The sequence below is a fragment of the Esox lucius genome, chromosome 7, assembly GCF_011004845.1.
Source record: "Esox lucius isolate fEsoLuc1 chromosome 7, fEsoLuc1.pri, whole genome shotgun sequence".
In the NCBI taxonomy this organism is placed as follows: domain Eukaryota; kingdom Metazoa; phylum Chordata; class Actinopteri; order Esociformes; family Esocidae; genus Esox; species Esox lucius.
The window spans coordinates 1405620-1425891 of record NC_047575.1 but is presented as its reverse complement, the minus strand read 5'-3'; the positions used below and the strand labels follow the sequence as shown (position 1 = coordinate 1425891).

General features: G+C 41.9%; 1 protein-coding gene across 2 annotated transcripts; it reads left to right on the top strand.

The window, feature by feature from the left end:
- The first annotated feature begins 381 nt into the window (after nt 1-381).
- Nucleotides 382-15638, top strand: tpst1l (tyrosylprotein sulfotransferase 1, like). Of its 2 annotated transcripts, XM_010867935.5 has the most exons (7): nt 382-626; nt 1619-1695; nt 4114-4871; nt 5109-5267; nt 5773-6026; nt 8628-8831; nt 15087-15638. In XM_010867935.5, exons 3-7 carry the CDS (start codon nt 4458-4460, stop codon nt 15091-15093), a joined length of 1038 nt encoding a protein of 345 aa, XP_010866237.2. In that variant the 5' UTR covers nt 382-626; nt 1619-1695; nt 4114-4457; the 3' UTR covers nt 15094-15638. The 2 variants fall into 2 exon arrangements, with proteins under 2 accessions (XP_010866237.2, XP_010866238.2); XM_010867936.5 differs by lacking the exon at nt 1619-1695.
- The last annotated feature ends 4634 nt before the right edge of the window (nt 15639-20272 follow it).

Below are 20272 nucleotides of genomic sequence, written 5' to 3'. Positions count from 1 at the left end.
TGTGAGTGTCCCTTTGGAATAGATTTCATTTTGAGGCTTTAAATTGCTATTGTAATATATACATTTAATTAAAATTAGGTTTCTTTTTTGTGAAAAGACAATAAAACAGTAATTTATTAAACGTATGTTTTTGTGTTGGGGTTTTAAATTATATGTTTGAAAAGGTGGCACACAAAATTGGTCAAATGCAAATTTCTGTCAAGTATCCAGACATGCCACATAACACTTGGTTGACAGTGTTTTCTTATGTCTGTGTCTTTAAACGAATGTTTCCACATTGCTACATCGTCCACCAATAACATCCATCGTTGCATGTCGTTACTCGGAATTTTGACCTGTTATTGACCAATCACTGCGCGGCTTTCTTAACCTCTCCGTTTAGTGTTACAAGAAAAGGCACGCATCACGTCTGAACTTCAGAATGGCGACAATACCCCCGCAGATTGTGTAATGTATTGAGGTGCATGTCAAATTCCTGAGAAAGATTAGCTTTAGTTCTACAATAAATTATAGACTTTTGTATTTTATCTAGTTCAAGCAGATGGTGTTGAGAAGTTGACAATTTCCATTATTTTGCCGAACGCACAATGCAACAACCTTTGGAAGGACGTAGGCTTGGCAATTAGGTGAGTACTGTAATATTCACTTTTTATTCCGGCGTTACGAAAGAAAGTGTAATGCAATACATTTCAAGGAATATATATTATATATACACATTTACACACTGTAGACAGAGAAAGTAAGGGAAAGGCGCTATAAATGTAGCTAGCACAGCAAACGCTATATTTTATTGGGCTTATCGGGTATTCACGACGGTGTTTACTTAAGATAGCCTGATAAATGGACGGTGCACTCACCTTTGTTGTATGAGTTTTGGTTTTATGTTATCGTTGTGGAACACTGGCCTATCGCTCACATCAACCCATCTCGTCGTACCACTCATCACGTTGTGCCGGAGCCTTAGTGTAATTAACGTTTTTTTCAACCGTGTGTATCTCACATAACCTTGTTAATCCAATCCCCATGAGCACACTGCATACGTTCTGCCTCCATAGCCCAGGTTTGTTCATCAATATACTAGGTATGAGCAACTTTGATGGGTATGGGGGTCATGAAAAATTATATTATTAGGGGTCACTGCGCCTCGTGGGTCTGTGTAAACACAACTATAGACTCATATGTAGTTGGAGTGAGCCCAAAATATTTGAGGGATTTGTTTGGTAAGCCCCTAACGCGTTAGAGAAAATAATTTCATCTGCTTCTCAAATCATTGCTTTATTGCACATTTCTTGCTTGCTACACATTTCTGCATAGGCACGTTTGCTGCAGTTCTGCTTTTGGACGAAATTAAGCTTTTACAAACCTCATTTTCTGGCATTCGACACTTTCTTTGCCATAGGGTGGAAGCAAATGTTTTCAATATTTTTTGTGATATATGAGAGTGACTGACAGAACCAGTGCCCTCCCAGTCAGTCATCCGTGGTTGCCAGGAGTTATCTGGCTTGTTAAATGTTACATGTTTCTCTTACCCAGTTGAGAAATCCACACAAAATTAATTTTTTCATCAGTTTCTCCCTGGTTGAAATATGGCACCTTGTGTTTTCTACTTTTCCGACAGTTCTGCACCCAGGGTCAAAAGAGAGATGACTTGTCAAGCAAATTTCACCATAGGAGCCTAGTTCGGTCTTCATCAAGGTCTGGAGAGCTAAACATGTTAAATATTTCCTTGCAGTTAACATTTTGGTCTGGTTTTAAAAGGCCCTTTGCCACTTGTAAAATGTAGACACAGATTAGACACAGAAATCTAGATAATTAGTTTTCTAAAAAATATTTGATACAGTTTGTTAATACAATTTCTACCTATAAGGGTCCCCAGGGAATTTTGGGAACAGTACCAGATTTTTTGCTGTCGTACTCGGGTTGAGTATTAGTACTCTACAACAGGAAATGGGTGTTGCCTCCCTGCTTCTTACCACACATTTGGCATGGATGACCAGTTACTTCCATATTCCCTATTAACAGACAGGAGTGGTAAAATCTAGCAAAGTTGAAAGTAGGAAATTGAAAAGCACAATGTTTTTTACACCGCATTTCCACCTATACCAACCAGGCCTTTGAACTGTGTACTTTTCAGACGGGAATTAACTGGGATCTACACATTCATAAACAAGTTTAAACTTATTTTTTAGAAGCAAATCTGCACGTTTAGTCTCTTTTTGGAAACCGGTGCAAACTGGCCTAGTAGACTAAATCTTCAACTGGCCGAGTGTATATTACTGTTGATTTTTGCAACGTGTTAGGATCTGAAGGCTTTTAATTCAGTTTAGTAGTCACTACTACAATCTTAAACAAATTGCTTTGTGTTTTTGATTGTCTGAGGAAGCTGTCACTGTAGGAAAACATGAGAAACTGACAGTTACTGGCTTTGCAAGACAGTGTGACTGTACGTGAGCGAGAAAGTGAGGCAGGATGAGTGAAAGTGGTATGTGCAAAGAAAGGGAGAGAATTAAGTAAGACGTTATTTACGAGATGGCAGTATATATCTTGAAGTCAATGGCTCCCCAAACAATACACTGCTCAAAAATATTAAGGGAACACTGAAATCACAGGTCTCGATTAACTAAATTTAGCCTATTAAAGATCAAAATCTTTACTGTACATTGTGTAATTCACTGAAAAACTAAATTACATAACAATGGTCAATGGAAACCAAAATCACCAACCGATTGAGAGCTGGATTCAAACTCGAACTGATAATCAAAGTATACAATTGAAATCACAGGCTGTTCCATGTTGCGTGAATTTCATCACAGGAACTTATAATGTGACTCAGTAGTGTGTATGGCCCCCAAGTTGCCTGTATGCACCCCCCACAACGTCTAGGTATGCTCCTGATGAGACGGCAGATGGTGTCCTGGGGGATCTCCTCCCAGACCTGGATTAGGGTATCAGTGACCTCCTGGAGAGTCTGTGTCGCTACTTGGCGGTGTTGGATGCACCAATACATAATGTCCCAGGGGCTCTCAATTGGATTCAGGTCTGGGGAACGTGAGGGCCAGTCAGTGGCATCAATGCCTTCATCATCTTGGAACTGCCTACACACTCTGGCCACATGAGACTGGGCTGTGTCCTGCACCAAGAGGAACCCAGGGCCCACTGCACCAGCATAACATCTCACAATGGATCTTAAGATTTCATCCCGGTACCTAACAGCAGTCAGGGTACTGTTGGCTAGCATGTGGAGGTCTGTGCGACCCTCCCAGGATATGCTTCCCCAGACCATCACTGATCCACCACCGAACTGGTCATGTCGGATGATGTTGCGGGCAGCATAACTTTCACCACGGCGTCTCCAGACTCTCATGTCTGTCACATGCTCAGTGTGAACCTGCTCTCATCTGTTAAGAGAAGGGGGTGCCTGTGGTGGGCCTGCCAATTCTGGTGTTCTCTGACGAATGCCAATCGAGCTGCACAGTGCTGGGCTGTGAGCACAGGTCCAACTAGAGGACTTGTAGTCTGTTTCTGACACTTTGGTCAGAAACATGCACACCAGTAGCCTGCTGGAGGTCGTTTTGTAAGGCTCTGGCAGTGCTCCTTCTGTTCCTCCTCGCACAAAGGAACAGATTCCGGTCTGGCTGCTGGGTTGATGCCCTTCTACGGCCCTGTCCAGCTCTACTCATGTAACTGCTCATCTTAGGTGACACTGATTCACAATCGCTGATGCTTCCTAACTAGACAGATTGATATCCCTGAAGTTTAATGGACTTGGTGTTATACTGGACTAAGTGTACTGTAATGTGTTCCCTTAATTGTTTTTTGCAGTGTATATTAAATGAATATGAATGTCACAAATATTCAACTGGACTGAGCACAGCTGTTGTGTCTTTTGGGCAGCTACTATAATCCATTATTTAGGAGACTAAAGACATTACACATGCAGAAAGCCACACTACTTTGCACCCCAAGATACATTTATATAGGCCCTCCTTCAATGCCGCACCAACAAAACTCCAATAGTTACAATACAATAACTGTTATTTACCACATTAAAGCTGTGCGTTTTGAAAATAAATCAGACATTTATTTGGGGTATTGTTGTTGACACTTTTGCAGGTCTAGTATGAAGGATCAGAAAGATGTACAACGCTGGCCCCCAGCTGGATAGGACCCCTCTCAGAGCAAATTGGGAGGGTCCTAGACTATCAGCAAAAATACATCTCTGCTACATTCCTCACCTCACTAAAGACTGGTTTTTCCCCAAAAAAAAAAATATTGGCCAAACCTCACTGTCATTATTCTTTGTCCCTCTGCCCGCTCTCAACCCCTGAGCCCCAAACCTAGAGTTTTATTATTTAATTTTTTTTGCATTTCAAATTTGTCCCACCTCTCTTTTTTGAGAGTATAGCTCCTAGTTCGTACTCCTATCTACAGCCTCTAGATCTCCACTCTAACCAGCCATGAGAGGCCAAAAAATAAGTGTATTACTGGGCTGCGTTCTCCTTTGCTCCGCCTCTCTCCTCTACTTGGGCCTGAATGGCATTGATTGCCCACCCACGGGTCCCGATCACCGCCACACCTGGGCAGAGGCCCATCTGGGCTCCAACAATCAGAGCCAAGCATCACCCGGTTACTATGGCGAAGAAACACCACTCATTTTCATTGGTGGCTTTCCTCGGAGTGGCACCACACTCATGCGTGCAATGCTGGACGCCCACAATGCTGTGCGGTGTGGCGAGGAGACTCGGGTGATCCCACGCCTCCTCGCCATGCGTGCCACCTGGAGCCGCTCAGCCAGAGAGAGGGTCAGACTTGACGAGGCCGGGGTCACCGACCAGGTGTTAGACTCAGCAGTACGGGCATTCCTACTAGAGGTGAGCGTTGTTGTATTTTTACAACTATTTTCTTTTATTACTTGATCAAATCCTACAACATTGAGATGGTTTCGTAGCTGGCCAGAGGCCGTGGTGTAATTACTTTAGTGTACCTGCAGTTGAATTCCGTTGTTACTGCTTTTTTTTTCCCACCACTTACTACACAGATGCCATTTTCTGTAGCCTGGCGGCTGAATTGATTGCTGCTTGATTGATCCATTCCGTATCTTCCACCAGGTAATAATTGGTCACGGAGAACCTGCTGCTAGGCTCTGTAACAAGGACCCATTTGCTCTGAAGTCACTCTCCTACTTGTCTCGCATCTTTCCCCGGGCCAAGTTTGTCCTCATGCTGCGGGACGGACGGGCAACGGTCCACTCCATGATATCACGCAAGGTATCTGGTGTGTGAAAGAATGAGACTGTGGGTTAGTAAAACATATGGACAATTCGGTCCCCACAAGCACAAAGAGTAATTCCAGCATTGAGGTGAGGTATGCTATAAAACGTACAGTTGGTTTAGGTTATTACAATTTTGTTGTTGAGGTTAGGGTTAGGTTAGCATTATGAGATGAGGTAAAATGTGTTGGTCTGCTCAAGGATAGAATAACTGTGTGTCCTTGTGGGGAACAAAATTACATGCAAGCATAGTAATTAAAGGAACATGTGAACATGAGGGGGGTTTTGCTGGTCTACATGAGGTTATTTTAGGGTTTGGGTTTAGGTTTAGTGTAAAGTTTTCATTTGATGTTATTGTTAGACAAAATATTTCAGTTTTTGGATTAAGGTTAGGTTTATGGTTTATTTGGGGTCCTCACAAGGACTGGAATTAGTGTGTTGTAAGCAGATTTATATCACTAAAACATTAAGACATTATATTACTCCCTTCTCACCCCTGGCAGGTGACCATATCTGGTTTTGACCTGACCAATTACAGGGATAGTCTGACTAAGTGGAGCCGTGCTGTGGAGGGCATGTACTCCCAGTGCCTGGGGGCGCCGCATGGCAGCTGTTTGCCTGTGCGCTACGAGCAGTTGGTTCTTCACCCAGAGAAAGAGATGAGGAAGCTGCTGGGCTTCCTGGGTTGCAATGGGACCCGGCTGTGTTGCCACCATGAAGAGCTCATTGGCAAGGCTGGTGGTGTGTCACTGTCCAAGTGAGCGAACATTCTTTCCTTTCTCTTTTAACCATTAAAATGTGGCCAATAGATGTATTTCATAGTCCTTACACAACATTCAGACATCACATAGTCTTTTGCCTTGTCTCTATCTCTCTCTCTGTTAGCCGAGTAACAGATACCTGGCTAGTATTTTGGGATGAGAGGTGTGGGCAGGGTCTGTATGTCATGAAAATTCTGGAAAAATGTGTGGTATACGGGTATATTTTCAAGTCCTCTAAACAATTTGGAAAATTATGAAATAATAAAAAAATAATCCACATCATGGAGATAAACAATTTCACAAAGATTGCGACTCCCCCGCATGTGGTCAATTTCTGTATGCACGCTTTATCAACTAATAGATTTCATTTTTTGATGTAAGTACATGATAGTATATTTCTTTTTCCCCCACATTCTTAGTTGTGATTCTCTTAAATCGTGGTGATTTGAAATGAGTAAAGCAAAATAATAATGGTGAATTGCAAAAAAAACACATTTTTCTAACAAACAATTTGATTTAGCCGTCAACCTTTTGTTGGTTGTTTTTGCTTTAACCTTTAGCATACTGGCCACACACAGAACAACTCGTCACCACAGCCTCAGCATCATACTGTAGCCAGCCTCTTGAAACTTCTTTATCTTCAAACCTCCATTTCTCACAAAACGTTATTTTTCTATATGATGCCTCCATGCGTTTTTTTATGTATTGTGTATAATAATACACAATATTTGACAATACTTTTTTAACATCATTCCCTAATAATAACCTAAGTACTTCCCCACAATTCTCTGAAACTGTTCATGAATTGCCTCCCAGATTTTTAACACACAAACCCTCTCTAAAGCGAATGAGCAAAAGCAAATGAACAACATCAAAAATCTGTGTTTTATTTTTATATTAGAAAAGTTTTCTATATAACTAACTTAAGCTCTGCACATTTCTCACTGTGCACCTTATACTGCAACTTGTCTAAATAATTTCCATACATGACATTTTTAAGACCTAAATATTATTTTATTACCTCCATACATTTCTATAAAAAATGGTGGTGGGCTAACTCAGAGTATTTTGATTAGCAAAACCGTTGCTTTGCAGTGCTATTACATATACTGCCGAATTCTATACAGTTTGTAAGAAGTTTAGATGCAATGGAAAGGTTGACGAAAAAGGAAATCATGGAGTAAATATATTGACTGATATACTGATTTATTTAGGCGGGCTAAAGCCCTGTAAAATAGGCCTTGTGACGTCCCTGCGTACCATTATGGAGAGCCAAATAATCGTTGTCAAAATAATTACACTTCATATAACACCATTTCACATGTCATGGCTAATATAAAAATACTTCAAATATGTTTTAAGGTTGTGCCCTAATTTAATCATATTGTAAAAGCCTATTCTGATTTGTTTAGACTACACAATTTATTTTGTGTAGTCGTCGTCTTTAAGAACATAATCACCAATGCCAAGGCTTTTATTTTACAGCATATGTGACAGCAACAGTGATAGTTCTCTCATGAACATTTGGAGCCTTTGGAACAGCCCTTTTTGAGCTTTTTTAACATCTTTGTTCATTAATCTTTGATGCATAAATCAGGTGCAAAATGAAGTTTTATTGGCTGATTCCTCCCTGCAGCAATACATTTGGGGAAGATAAGTCATTCTGTCCATGCCTATGTTAAACATTTTAACTTTATTTTCTATTTGCATCTAACCTGATGTAGCAGCAGTCAAATGTCATTTTGTCAGTGTAAAAAAGTTTTTGACCTAGTTTCGCTGTTTGCTCAATGTGTTCAATGTAAAACATTTGACATGTAAAAGTAAAAATGTGTGTTCTTTGTTTAATCACCCGGTTTATTGTTATGACTTTCATGAAGATGTAACTATATTTTAGGGCCCTTTATATAGGTTTGCAGGTAATTCAAATGAGTATACAAACTTGGTGCATATTTCAAAGTTCAGGAAACACACACCCACTCACATTGGAAATAGTCTAGACCAGGATTTCCCAAACCAATCCTTGGATCTCCTCAGACATTTCACATTTTAGTTTAACTGGGCTCCTGATTTTGTCAACTAATTCATCAAGCCTTTGACTAATAAATCAGGTGGGCCAGGTTTAGTGGTCAAACAATGTGTATGTCTGGGTAAGCCTAACAAGAGGTTGGGGAAACCCTAGACCTTAAGGCAGTTTCACCCAGTTTTTAATCCAACCCTCTAATCTGGGATTTATTTTGACCTGGGACACCAGGTGGATGGAGTTAATTATGAGGTAGAACAGAACCAGCAGCATGCGGACCTTGGTAAAAGTTGAATACCTCTGATCTAGAATGTTGTAGGGTTGCAGTGGAGAGAATCTTGTCTCACACACTTTATTTGAATAAAAAAAAACATTACATTTATAAAGGGATCCTAACCTTGCAAATGGTTCTTGTGCAAATAATTTTACAAAAAGCTTCCTCATAGTCACACTACCTAAACAGTCCGAGACATAGCAGTACCTAATCAGTTTTCATTCTTGGCAGGCCTGCAATCTGAGGGCCACATACAGTACTGTGACACACCCTGATATTATGTACATCTGTCTCCCCTTGTAGAGTGGAACGTTCCACAGACCAGGTCATGAACCCTGTGAACACAGATGCCCTGTCAAAGTGGGTGGGTAACATCCCTTCTGATGTGCTACATGAAATGGATGATGTCGCCCCCATGCTGGCCCGTCTTGGCTATGACCCCCGGGCAAACCCCCCAAACTATGCCCGGCCAGGACCCCATCCTAACCCCCCAACAACTACACACTGGTGAGACCTGAGAGTCATTATTCTAATCCTTTTTAGATTTGTCATTGGAGTACAATTTGAAAGGAAGAGATGGAAATGCATACATCAGTGGGGACATTTTGTTCGTCAGACACATTATAGCAGATGTTGCAATATGTTTATAACTGATTCTAATCAATGCATGGGCTAAATATGGTAACAATAATATAACACAAAAAAGTCAACACAAGTTTAAATGACAAATATAACCACTAATTGGCTAGACAAATACAAATGTTTGTTTTTATTCTCAGCTGAGCTAGTGCCCTAACAGTTAAATTCTTGTCTGTGTTTTAATGAAGCAGTTATGTAGCCTAGACCAATTAAGATTTAGAGAGCCAGAAACTGAAGTTGTGCTCAAATTTTGCATACCCTTGGAAAATTGGTAATACAGTGGATATAAAAAGTCTACACACCCTGTTAAAATGCCCAGGTTTTTGTGATATAAAGAATGAAACAGAGAAATCATGTCAGAACATTTTACACTTTTACTGTGACCTATAATGTGAACAATTCAATGGAAAAATAACTGGGGATGTGGCTGTGTTCAGAATTAACCAATCACATTCAAACTAATGTGAACTATTGAAATGTCATTACACACCTGCCATCATTTAAAGTGACTCTGATTAGTCACAAAGTTCAGCTGTTCTAGTAGGATTTTCCTGACATTTTCTTAGTTGCATCTCAGAGCAAAAGCCATGGTCCGCACAGAGCTTCCAAAGCATCAGAGGGGTCTCGTTAAAAGATATCAGTCAGGAGAAGGGTACAAAATAATTTTCAAAGCATTAGAAATACCATGGAACACCGTGAAGACAGTCATCATCAAGTGGAGAAAATATGGCACAACAGAGACGTTACCAAGAACTGGACGTCCCTCCAAAATGTATAAAAGGATGAGGAGAACCCGTCAGGGAGGATTCTAAGAGGCCTACAGCAACATTAAAGGAACTGCAGGAATTTCTGTCAAGTACTGGCTGTGTGCTAAATGTGACAACAATCTCCTGTATTCTTCATATGAATGTGCTATGGGGTAGGGTGGTAGACAGAAGCCTTTTCTTACAAAGAAAAACATCCAAGCCTGGCTGAAGTTTGCAAAAACAAACGTCAAGTCCCGCAAAAGCAAGTGGGAAAATGTCCTTACGAAAACAAGGTTGAACGTTTTGGCCATAATTCCGAAGGGTATGTTTGGTGCATAAACAACAATGCACATCACCCAAAGATCACCATACCCATAGTGAAGCATGGTGGTGGCAGGATCATGCTTTGGGGCTGTTTTTCTTCAGCTGGAACCGGGGCCTTAGTCAGGGTGGAGGGAATTATGAACAGTTCCAAATACCAGGCAATTCTGGCACAAAACCTTCAGGCGTCCGTTAGAAAGCTGAAGATGAAGTTCACCTTTCAGCACGACAACGACCCAAAGCACACGTCTAAATCCACACAAGCATGGCTTCACATTTTAGAATGGCCCAGCCAGAGCCCAGACCTGAATCCAACTGAACATCTGTGGGGTGATCTGAAGAGGGCTGTGCACAGGAAATGTCCTCGCAATCTGACAGATTTTTGCAAAGAAGATGTGCCATGCTAATAGACTCCTACCCAAAAAGACTGAGTGCTGTAATAAAATCAAAAGGTGCTTCAACAAAGTATTAGTTTAAGGGTGTGCACACATATGCAACCAGGTTATTTTGAGTTTTATTTATTTTTTCTCAAGGTTTTCTGTTTATTTTTCAAATGAATTGATCATGTTATAGGTCACATTAAAGGTGGAAAAGGTCCTGACATGATTTATCTTTGTCTTATTCTTTTACATCACAAGAACCTGCCATTTTAACAGGGGTGTGTATACTTTTTTTTATATCCACTGTAAATGTACCATTTGTGAAAACATGAGTGAGCAGGCAAAACATGTATTTTATTTTGTATGGGATTCACATTCAACCGTAGGTCATAACAGATTGGCACAATCATAAAACAGAACATGGCAACAAATATTTTTTTTTACTGACCCCTGTTCAAACGTCTGCATACCCTTAGTTCTTAATACTGTGTATTGCCCCCTTTAGCATCAATGACAGCGTGCAGTCTTTTGTAATAGTTGTCTATGAGGCCCCAAATTCTTGCAGGTGGTATGAGTCTTGGCAAAATACCTCCAGGTCATGCAAAGTCTTGGTTCTCTTGCATGAACAGCACATTTGAGATCTCCCCTGAGTGGCTCGATGATATTAAGGTCAGGAGACTGTGATGGCCTCTCCAGAACCTTCACCTTTTTTTGCTGTAACTACTGGAGGGTCAACTTGGCCTTGTGCTTAGGATCATTGTTGTGCAGGAAAGTCCAAGAGCGTCCCATGCATGGCTTTCGTGCAGAAGAATGCAAATTGTCTGCCAGTATTTTCTGATAACATGCTGCATTCATTTCGACATACATTTTCACAAGATTCCCTGTGCCTTAAGTGAGCCACCACCATGCTTCACAGAGGGGATGGTATTCTGTTCACTGTAGGCCTTCTTGACCCCTCTCCAAACATAGTGCTTAGGGTTATGACCATAAAGCTTTATTTTGGTCTTGTCATTCCAAATGACAGTGTGGCAGAAGCTGTTAGGCGTGTCATGGTGTTGTCGGGCATATTATAACTGGGCTTTTTTGTGGAATTGACACAGTAAAGGCTTCTTTCTGGTAACTTGACCATGCAGCAAATTTTTGTTCAAGTATCGTCGTATTGTGCACCTCTCCTGAGGTTACCTGTGGGTTTTTCTTTGTATACCAGACAATTCTTCTGGCGGTTTTGGCAGAAATTTTTCTTGGTCTACCTGAGCTTGGCTTGGTATAAAGAGATCCCAGAATTTCCCCAGCACTAGATCGCTAGTTACGTTTGGACTTATATAATGTATAAACTCAGAGAAATTACCAACTTCTTCCCAAAAACTCAAGAACACCCCCATACTATGTTGACTAAATATTTATAATAAAAACAATGTATTATGGTTCAAAACATCATATATAGTGATGTACACCCTTGTAATCCCTATTCTTGTCTACACATTAGCTCTTCTAAGATGCATGGTCAATGTTGTTGCCTGGTGAAAGGTTCCCATAGCAACCCAAACAATACACAGACAACCCAAATTACACACGGAACGCTTCACGAAAGTGGCTACAAATAATATACCATTGAAATCGGACGATTATGGCGATTCTATTTTTTGAAATATTTATGCAAATGAGCACTGTCAGCGGATGTCGACTATGTAAGGTTAATAAGTGATTGAATAGTTCAGACTGGCATTTGCAATGCTTTGGATATCATTTTATATCCTTTTCCATCTTGAAGTTCCTTTACCTTGTTATGCAGGTTTCATGGCTCAGTATCTACAAGGAGGTGGAAAAAGTATTTGATCCCTTGCTGATTTTGTACGTTTGCACACTGACAAAGAAATGATTAGTCTATAATTTTAATGGTAGGTTTATTTGAACAGTGAGAGACAGAATAACAACAAAAAGATCCGGAAAAACACATTTCAAACATTTATCAGCATTTTAATGAGTGAAATAATTATTTGATCCCCTCTGTCAGAAAGAGATGTGGCTCCCAGTTGTTTTTATACAGGTAACGAGCTGAGATTAAGAGGACACTCTTAAAGGGAGTGCTCCTAATCTCAGCTTGTTACCTGTATAAAAGACACCTGTCCACAGAAGCAAGCAAGCAAGCAAGCAATCAATCAGATTCTGAACTCTCCACCATGGCCAAGACCAAAGAGCTGTCCAAGGATGCCAAATATCAGCCACGAAACCTTAATGACTTGGAGAAGATCTGCAAAGAGGAATGGGACAAAATCCCTCCTGAGATGTGTGCAAACCTGGTTGCCAATTACAAGAAAGATCTGACCTCTGTGATTGCCAACAAGGGTTTTGCCACCAAGTACTAAGTCATGTTTTGCTGTGGGGTCGAATACTTATTTCATTAAAATGCAAATGTATAACATTTTTGACATGCATTTTCCTGGATTTTTTGTTGTTGTTATTCTGTCTCAAATTGTTGTAATTAACCTACAAAAAAAATTATAGACTGGTAATTTCTTTGTCAGTGGGCAAACCTACAAGATCAGCAGGAGATCAATTACTTTTTCTTTGCTTGCTCGGTGTATCCATGTGAGAGCTAATTTACTATTTCTACACAGACACTAATTTCACAATTTCTGCCAGGGTATGCAAACTTGTGAAAACAAACACCTTGTTAATTAGAGGTCAAGATGTTCACAAACAGTCAAATAACCACTCTTTGCAATAGTGGTGAGTAGAAGGGCATCTCTGAATGCACAATGTGTCAACCCTTGAAGCAGGAGGAGGCAAAAGTGTGTTTGTGTGTTTGTGTGTTTGTGCGTGCGTGCGTGCGTGCGCGCGATACACTGAAACAGTAAATAGCTTCCTAACAAATACACAGATTTCATGAATTAAGGGGTTACTTGAAATTATAGTTAATTCGCGGAATGTGGCCTTATTAGGGATTTTTCCTTAAATGATTTGCTTAGCCATACAGTATGTGCAAGGGAATGTGTTGACATTACAGTAGTTACATTTTGTGGTATCGTAGTTGAATTCAACAAAATACAATCAAACTTTAGATCAGCGTGCCATTACATGCAGATTTTCCATTTGTTCACTATCTAGCTAGCTTAGCCTTCGTTAAGTTTTTCAAACTAGTTGCTAAGTAGCACTTTTAAATAAATGTTAAATGAATATATTTTACATACCCTGTCAACTGCTTTAGGAAAATGTATTTAACATGATTTGTCTTGAAAATCACCTTAATTTAATGTAAGGAAAATGTGGTATTTCTACTTTACTATTAGCATAAATACAAGCAAAAATGACCAGTAGACATCTGCAGTTAATGCTTAAAGTTAATGTTTCAAATAATCTTTCTACAAAATTACTCACTTCTGCTCCTGTGGAGTAAATCACTGCTATCACATGGTTGTGTATAGGATACTACTAATAATGATCAACACCATAATATCATTAATAGCAGTCCCTATAGGCAATGAGCAAGGTACTCAGCACAGACCCCCCCCCCCCCCCCCCGATGAAAAGAACTGAACCAAACCGGTGGAGGCAGGGGTGGTGGGTGGGTTCGCACCTTACGTGCTTGTACAACCATGTTTCCAAAAAATGTGACACTGTGTAAAATGAAAATAAAAACAAGGCAATGATGTGCAGATCATTTAAACCTTATATTCAATTGAAAATAGTACAAAAACAACAAATGTTGAAACTGAAAAATCTATGCCCACAATTTGATGCCAACAACTTGTTTCAAAAAAGTTGGGACAGGCAAAGAATTACTGGAGAAGTTGTGTAGTACAAAATAAATAACCTGGTTGAACATCTCACAACTAATTAGATTAATTGTCAACAGGTCAGTAAGATTGGGTATAAAAACAGCATACCAGAGAGGATGAGTCTTTCAGAAGTAAAGAAAGGAAGGGTTCAGCACTCTTTTAAGATTGTGCTGGTAAATATCAATTTGCATTTTCTCAACCAACTTCATGAGCTAGGAATGTGTGGTTCCCACTGGGAAGCATGGAGGAGGTGGGATGGTGTGGATGAGTGGCTGGTGTCACTGTCTGTGATGTCATTTATTTTGAATTCAAGGCACACTTGACCAGCATGGCTACTACAGCATTCTTCTGCAGTTTGCCATCCCATCTGGTTTGTGCTTAGTAGGACTATAATTTGTTGACAGTGACCTAAAACACACCTCCTGGTTGTATAAGGGGAGTGATGGTGCTGCATCTGATGATCGGGCCTCCACAATCACAATTGAAATGGTTCAGAATGAGTTGGCCTGCAGAGTGAGGGAAAAGCAGCCAACACGTGCTCAGCATATGTGGGAACTCCTTCAAGACTGTTGGAAAAGCATTCCAGGTGACTACCACATAAAGCTGGTTGAGAGAATGCCAATAGTGTACAAAGCCAGGAGTGAATGCCAAGAGTGTGTCATGAAGGCAAAGGATGGCTACCCTTTGAAGAATCTAAGATATAATTGTTTTGATTTTGTTGGTCATTACATCATTCCATGTGTTATTTCTTTGTTTGATGTCTTCACTATTATTCTACAATGTGGAAAATGGTAAAAATGAAGAAATACCTTGAATGAGTAGGGGTGTCCAAACCTTTGACTGGTACTGTATCTACATGTTTTTCCATAAAATCTGATGATGATCTTCTCTTCTCAGCTTCTGAGAACTGCAGAAACACCTCATCCCAGTTAGGAAGCCTAGAAGGAAGAAAAGTCGGAAGAAGAGCCCCAAGATATGAAGGCACTTCTTGTTTTTGTGTTTTCCAGAGGACCCTGGTTCTATATTTCATGTTCAGCCCACCATAAATCCCACCGAAAAGGATTTAAAATGGCATCTGTGTTTTTGCATATTCCATGACTTAGCTAGGCCTATGTTTTTGTTTTCTGTGTGGAACATGGTCTTTGTGGAGTCATCTTTTTTTAAGGTTTTTGTGGATTATTTTCTCCATTAAAATCCTGGGGACAGTAGATGCTACTCTGTGGGAATCCTAGTGCTTATTTCCTGGACTAGTTGTCAGGAATTTCCTGTCTATGACTCTGCCTTCCCTGCGTACTCCGAAACCTCTGTGGACTAATCATGTTTCAGTGTGAAAGTACATATGCACCAAAATTTTTTCTTATCTTCAAAGTTTAAAATCTGTGAATGTGTTTATGGAAAGATTTGCAACTTCTTACTGAGAGAAAATATACAAATGGAGGTATAACTGTATATTTGTCCAGTCATGTTTATTTTCGTAATAAATTATTTTGTTGGTCATTCAGTATGACATTTTTTGACTGGAAATTCGCTATAGAGCAAGTATTAGTCAGCATTTATAATTGTTTTTACAAAATATTTAGTGCACCGTTGCATTCAGTTTTATTGAATTAAATGAATACTTAGATTACTAATCCAGTTGATTCCAGACAAGCACTTGGAGAAAGTATGACTGCCTGACCTCAATTCTTTTTTCTTCCAAATAATAAGGTTAATCTTTAAGTGTTTAATGATTATTCCTTTCATTACAGTATAAAGAGGTGGGTGGAGCACAGTGGTTTATCAGAATCTGTTATCAGCCTCAACTTAAGGCAGGGCAAAAGGAAACTACAAAATAACACCTAGGAACGCAAACATAAAACAACATTGATATATAGTCAACTTGGCAAAAACAGTACCTTAAAACAAATTCTACCCAAACTATAGCCCCATCAGCCTTGCTTATTTTATTTAAGGAATAGGTAGTTAGTTCTGGACTTCCTTGCCTTTTTCTTGGGAATTCATTTGGTGCAGTTTTTCATATGAGGAGAGTCTGGTGTGTTTGATGGTGATGTTGGTGCACAGAAAGGTAGTGATTCTAGGGGCTTAGACACAGATGGCTGGGGCTCTTTCTGGGGCATACAGTGGAGAGAACAAGTATTTGATACACTGCCGATTTTGCAGGTTTTCCCACTTACAAAGCTTGTAGAAGTCTGTAATTTTTAATCAGAAAAAGTCATCCAGAAAGTCACATTGTATGATTTTTAAGTAATTAATTTGCATTCTATTGCATGAAAATTAATCCTATAGTGAGAGCAGCGATGGCTTCTCTCCGTTAAATTCCTACCCTGGCAAACTATACTCGTTCCCAGCTCCCTCGACCGACCATCTTTCCCAGCCCCGTCGCTCTAACACTGGCAACGGAAATGTTCTCCAGTTCTCTACCCAAAAAAAAGGATCTGGAAACAAGCGCTTTGAGAAAACCTACTTCCCCCCTCTGCTTTTATATGATGGGGAAACTGGCTCGCACTAACCGCTAGGTGCGACCGGCTGCAAAATTGTGGGAGTGTCTAAGCATAGTTAACAATCTATGCCACTCAGAACGTTCCCTTTCAACTGTTTTGGAAAGTGGATTGTGGTAGATTTGCATTGCATTGTGGGATTGTTGAAGTGCTGTACACTGCCTGCTGTTACCTACCTGCCAAACTTTTTCAAATGTACTCTATATAAACTAATTGGTCAAATTCTACTTCAAGAGTTTTGCCAACGTAATATTTTCTATCTATTGACCTTTTACCCAACTTTTCTACACTGGGACTCTTTTTGGACATAACTAACGGAACTACTCACCCCTGAAAACCCGATGCTAAGGATCATTACTATGCCTTATCACTGTAAAGGAGAACTATCGTCCTCAGGTAAAGATAGATTTAGAAGCTCGGCTTCAGACGCAAATGACAGGCAAGGATTATGGTAGTGTATAAATGAGGAAAAACTGCGTCTGTGCCACTAGGAAGAAACAATAGTGTTGGTAGCCCCCCCGGCACAGTTCCTGCAGCCGGGCAAGAACTTTCTCTTGGTCACTGGGAAGAAATGCCGTCGACCAGTTAAACCTGAGTCGTTGCTACAGCCAACTGAGATTTTCAACAGGTTTTCCCCACTGGAGTCTGAGTCAAGGCCAGAGCTGTCTTCAGAGGGGAATGATTGGCAGGTTCAACCAGTGGCCTGGAAAAACTGAAAACTTCAGTCATCTGCGATTCCATTACCCACAGTATTAGACTAAAGACTAAAGAATCAGCCGGCCATCGTACACTGTTTACCAGGGGGCAGAGCCACCGACGTAGCCGGGGTTGGTGCTAGCGAAGTCTAAAACTGGCAAGTATAGGGAGTACAGAGATATTGTTATTCACGTTGGCACCAAAGACGTTGGGATGAAACGGTCAGGATACGAAACAGAACATTGCATCAGCGTGTAAACTAGCCAGAAAGATGTGTCGGCATTAAGTTATTGTCTCTGGCCCCCTCCCAGCTAGGGGTAGTGACGAGCTCTACAGCAGACTTGCGCAACTCAATTGCTGGCTGAAAACTGAGTTCTGCCTGTCGCAGGAGGTAGAGTTTGTAGATAACTGTCTCTCTTTTTGGGACTCTCCCAGAAATAGGGCCAGGCCTGATCTGCTGAGGAGTGACGGACTCCATCCTAGCTGGAGTGGTGCTCTTCTCTATCTAGGGACATTGACAGGAGACTCACTCCTATAGCCTCACCATGAGATAGGGTGCAGGTCAGGCTGCAGGCTGTTAGCCAGCCTGCCAGCATAGTGGAGTCTGTTGATAGCCAGAGTAGTTAGTACTCAGTTTTACCTATTGCCACTGTGACTCGTTCCAGGCTGAGAAAAGTTAAACAAGGTAGTGCTAACAATAGCAACCATTTTAAGATAAAGCCTTCCTCCACCTTGGTCACAAATAAAAATGACTGTATCACCTCGCATCTCAAAATGGGACTCTTGCTCCAAAGGTAGTTGCAGTGAATGAATTAATCACTGATCATTAACTAGATGTTATTCATCTCATCTTTGTCCGCTTATCCGGTATCGGGTCGCGGGGGCAGCAGCTCCAGCAGGAGACCCCAAACTTCCCTTTCCCGAGCCACATTTGCCAGCTCTGACTGGGGGATCATGAGGCGTTCTCAGGCCAGTGTCGAAATATAATCTCTCCACCTAGTCCTGGGCCTACCCCAAGGTCTCCTCCCAGCTGGACGTGCCAGGAACACCTCCCTTGGGAGACGTCCTGGGGGCATCCTTACCAGATGCCCAAACCACCTCAACTGGCTCCTTTCGATGCAAAAGAGCAGCGGCTCTACTCAGAGTTCTTCACGGATGGTTGAGCTTCTCACCCTATCCCTAAGGGAGAAGCCAGCCACCCTTCTGAGAATACCCATTTCAGCCGCTTGTACTGACGATCTTGTTCTTTCGGTCATGACCCAGCCTTCATGACCATAGGTGAGGGTAGGAAGGAAAATTGACCGGTATATCAAGAGCTTTGCCTTCTGACTCAGCTCTCTTTCGGTCACAACGGTGCGGTAAAGCAAATGCTTTACCGCCCCTTGATGCACCTAAGACCTTTAGACCACAGCTCCCCGCAGTAGCTTCGGCAATAGACGCTTTGAACATCGACCACTTAGGTTCAATGCCCCCAACCTCCACAGGGATGCCAGAAAAGCTAAGCCGGAGGTGTGAGTTGAAGATCTTTCGTACGGGGGCCTCCTCCAGACGTTCCCAGTTCACCCGCACTACCCGTTTGGGTTTTCCCAGTCTGTCCAGAGTCTTCCCCCACCCCCTGACCCAACTCACCACCAGATGGTAATCGGTTGACAGCTCCGCCCCTCTCTTTACCCAAGTGTCCAAAACATGCAGTCTCAGATCCGATGACACGATCACAAAATCAATCATCGACCTTCGGCCTAGGATGCTCTGGTACCACGTACACTTATGAGCATCCTTATGTTCGAACATGGTGTTCGTTAAAGATAATCCATGACTAGCACAGAACTCTAACAACAAACGACCACTCAAGTTCAGATCAAGGAGGCCATTCCTCCCTATCACGCCTCTCCAGGTGTCTCCATCATTGCCCACGTGTGCGTTGAAGTCCCCCGGGCAGAATTATGGAGTTCCCTACTGGAGCCCCATACAGGACTCCATTCACGGTCTCCAAGAAGGCCAAATACTCCGAACTGGTTCAGGGCACATGCACAAACAACAGTCAGAGATTCCCCCACCACAACCCGTAGGCGTAGGGAGGCAACCCTCTCCTCCACTGGGGTAAACTCCAACTTAGCGGCACTCAGCCGGGGGCTTGCGAGTATCCCAACCCCCGCCCGGCGCCTCACACCCTGGGCAACTCCAGAGAAGAATAAAGTCCATCCCCTATCCAGGAGTACGGTTCCAGAACCGAGGCTGTGAGTGGAACTGATAGCGTTCCACCTCCCTCACAAGTTCCGGCTCCTTCCCCCACAGAGAGGTGACGTTCCACATCCCCAGGGCCAGCCCCTGCCGCCCGGGTCTGGTCCGTCGAGGCCCCTGGCCTTCACTGCCACCCATATGGCAGCGCACCCGACCCCAGCGGTTCCTCCCATGAGTGGTGGGCCCATAGGATGGAGAGGGGGGTGCCACGTTGCTTTTTCGGGCTATGCCCGACTGGGCTCCATGTCAAACCCGGCCACCAGGCGCTCGCCGGCGAGCCCTCCCTCTGAGCCTGGCTCCAGACGGGGGCCCCGGGCTTCTTCCGGGCAGGGTAACTCCTCCTCTTCCTCGGTTATACATAGGGTTGTTTATAATAGATGTTATTGGCTTGTGTGAAACGTGGCTAAAGCCTGATAAATTCACTGCTCTAAATGAGGCCTCTCCTCCTGGCTATACTAGTGATCATATCCCCTGTGCATCCCGAAAAGGAGGGGGTGTTGCTAATATTTATGACAGTAAATATAAATTTACTCTCAAACACATCACTGATTTTCATTCTTTTGAAGTTTTAGTCATGAAAGTTAACCAGGCTGATAAATCGTTTTACGTAGCTACTATTTACATGCCCTCCGGGCCATACACAATGTT